Source organism: Lupinus angustifolius, chromosome LG03 (assembly GCF_001865875.1).
Source record: "Lupinus angustifolius cultivar Tanjil chromosome LG03, LupAngTanjil_v1.0, whole genome shotgun sequence".
Taxonomy (NCBI): Eukaryota; Viridiplantae; Streptophyta; class Magnoliopsida; order Fabales; family Fabaceae; genus Lupinus; species Lupinus angustifolius.
The window spans coordinates 21,263,017-21,264,370 of record NC_032011.1 but is presented as its reverse complement, the minus strand read 5'-3'; the positions used below and the strand labels follow the sequence as shown (position 1 = coordinate 21,264,370).

Below are 1,354 nucleotides of genomic sequence, written 5' to 3'. Positions count from 1 at the left end.
GCTGGTGTGACAGAGAATGAGGAGGAAGATGTATTTCTGAGACTCTTTCCTTTGACCCTCATTGGAAAAGCCAAGGAATGGTTCCTTGATCAACCACAACAAATTTTATCGGATTGGAACCAATTGGAGGAAAAATTCATGGCTAGGTATTTTCCTCAATCAAAATTTTTGGATTTTAAAACTGCTATTTCTACTTTCTCTCAGTTTGCAGGTGAAAGTTTATGTGAAGCCTGGGAGAGGTACAAATCAATGTTGAGGAAATGTCCAAACCATGGATTCGATGTAAAGACACAAATCCATATTTTCAGAAATTGCTTACTCCAACAACACAAGTTGATCCTTGAAGCCACATCTGGAGGATCTTTGATGGCTAAAACTCCAACAGAAGCCATTGACATAATTGAGTCTATGGCCATCAATGACCAACAGGATCAACACAGTAGAGCTCCCACACGAAGAAGCATGATAGAACTTGCAGGGAATGATGCAATCTTAGCACAAAACAAGCTTTTTCAACAGCAAATGGAAGAAATGACAAAGCAATTGGCAAATATTCCAAAACAGTTGAAGGAAATGCAAGAATCATCATCCAGGAGGCATGTGAATAGATGTGACGCGTGTACACCAGATCATCCTACGAGTAATTGTGAGCCCAAGGAGGAGGAAGTGCAATACATGTCTAATCAGCCAAGGCAAGGTCAGTATCAGAACAACTACTCTCGAGGAGCTAATCAAAATTTCAGCCAACCTTGGAAACAGGATGTCGGACCTTCTTCTAACAGGCCACCACCATTCCAGAACCAACAATATCAACAACCGCCACAAAATCAACAACAATATCAACAACCGCCACAAAATCAGAATTCACAATTGGCGGACACATTGAATCAATTTATGCAGATGTCGATGGCTAACCAGAAGAATACTGATGCATCTATCAGGAATTTGGAGACCCAGGTGGGCCAATTAGCAAAGCAGCTTGCAAACTCTCATAAAGGAGCATTTTCAGCAAATACCGAACCTAATCCGAAGGAGCAGTGCAAAGCAATTACCACACGGAGTGGTAAGATGATAGGTAAAGGTATTGGTGAGAATTTGAGTGAAAAGAATGTGATTGTTGTTGAGGAAAAGATTGAGAGTGAAAAAGAAGAAAGTGAGAAAGAGGTGTTGAAAAATAAAAGTGAGGATGTACATAAGAGTGAGAAAGAGAAAAACAAAGAAAAAGAGAGTGAGATGAAAAACCATGAGAAGAGTGCATTAAAAGCTCCACCTGTGAGAGACTTACCTTATCCACATGTTCCAACAAAAAGAGACAAAGAAAGGCAATTTGCAAGATTTATGGATATATTCAAGA

At 39.8% G+C, this 1,354-nt stretch overlaps 1 protein-coding gene across 1 annotated transcript in view; it reads left to right on the top strand.

Moving 5' to 3' along the window:
- LOC109342428 overlaps positions 1-1,354 on the top strand; it is a 2,634-nt gene that overhangs the window by 229 nt on the left and 1,051 nt on the right. The window contains exon 2 of the mRNA XM_019580413.1: positions 14-1,153. Within this exon, the coding sequence (XP_019435958.1) occupies positions 14-1,153 (1,140 nt within the window). The remainder of the gene's footprint in view (positions 1-13; positions 1,154-1,354) is intronic.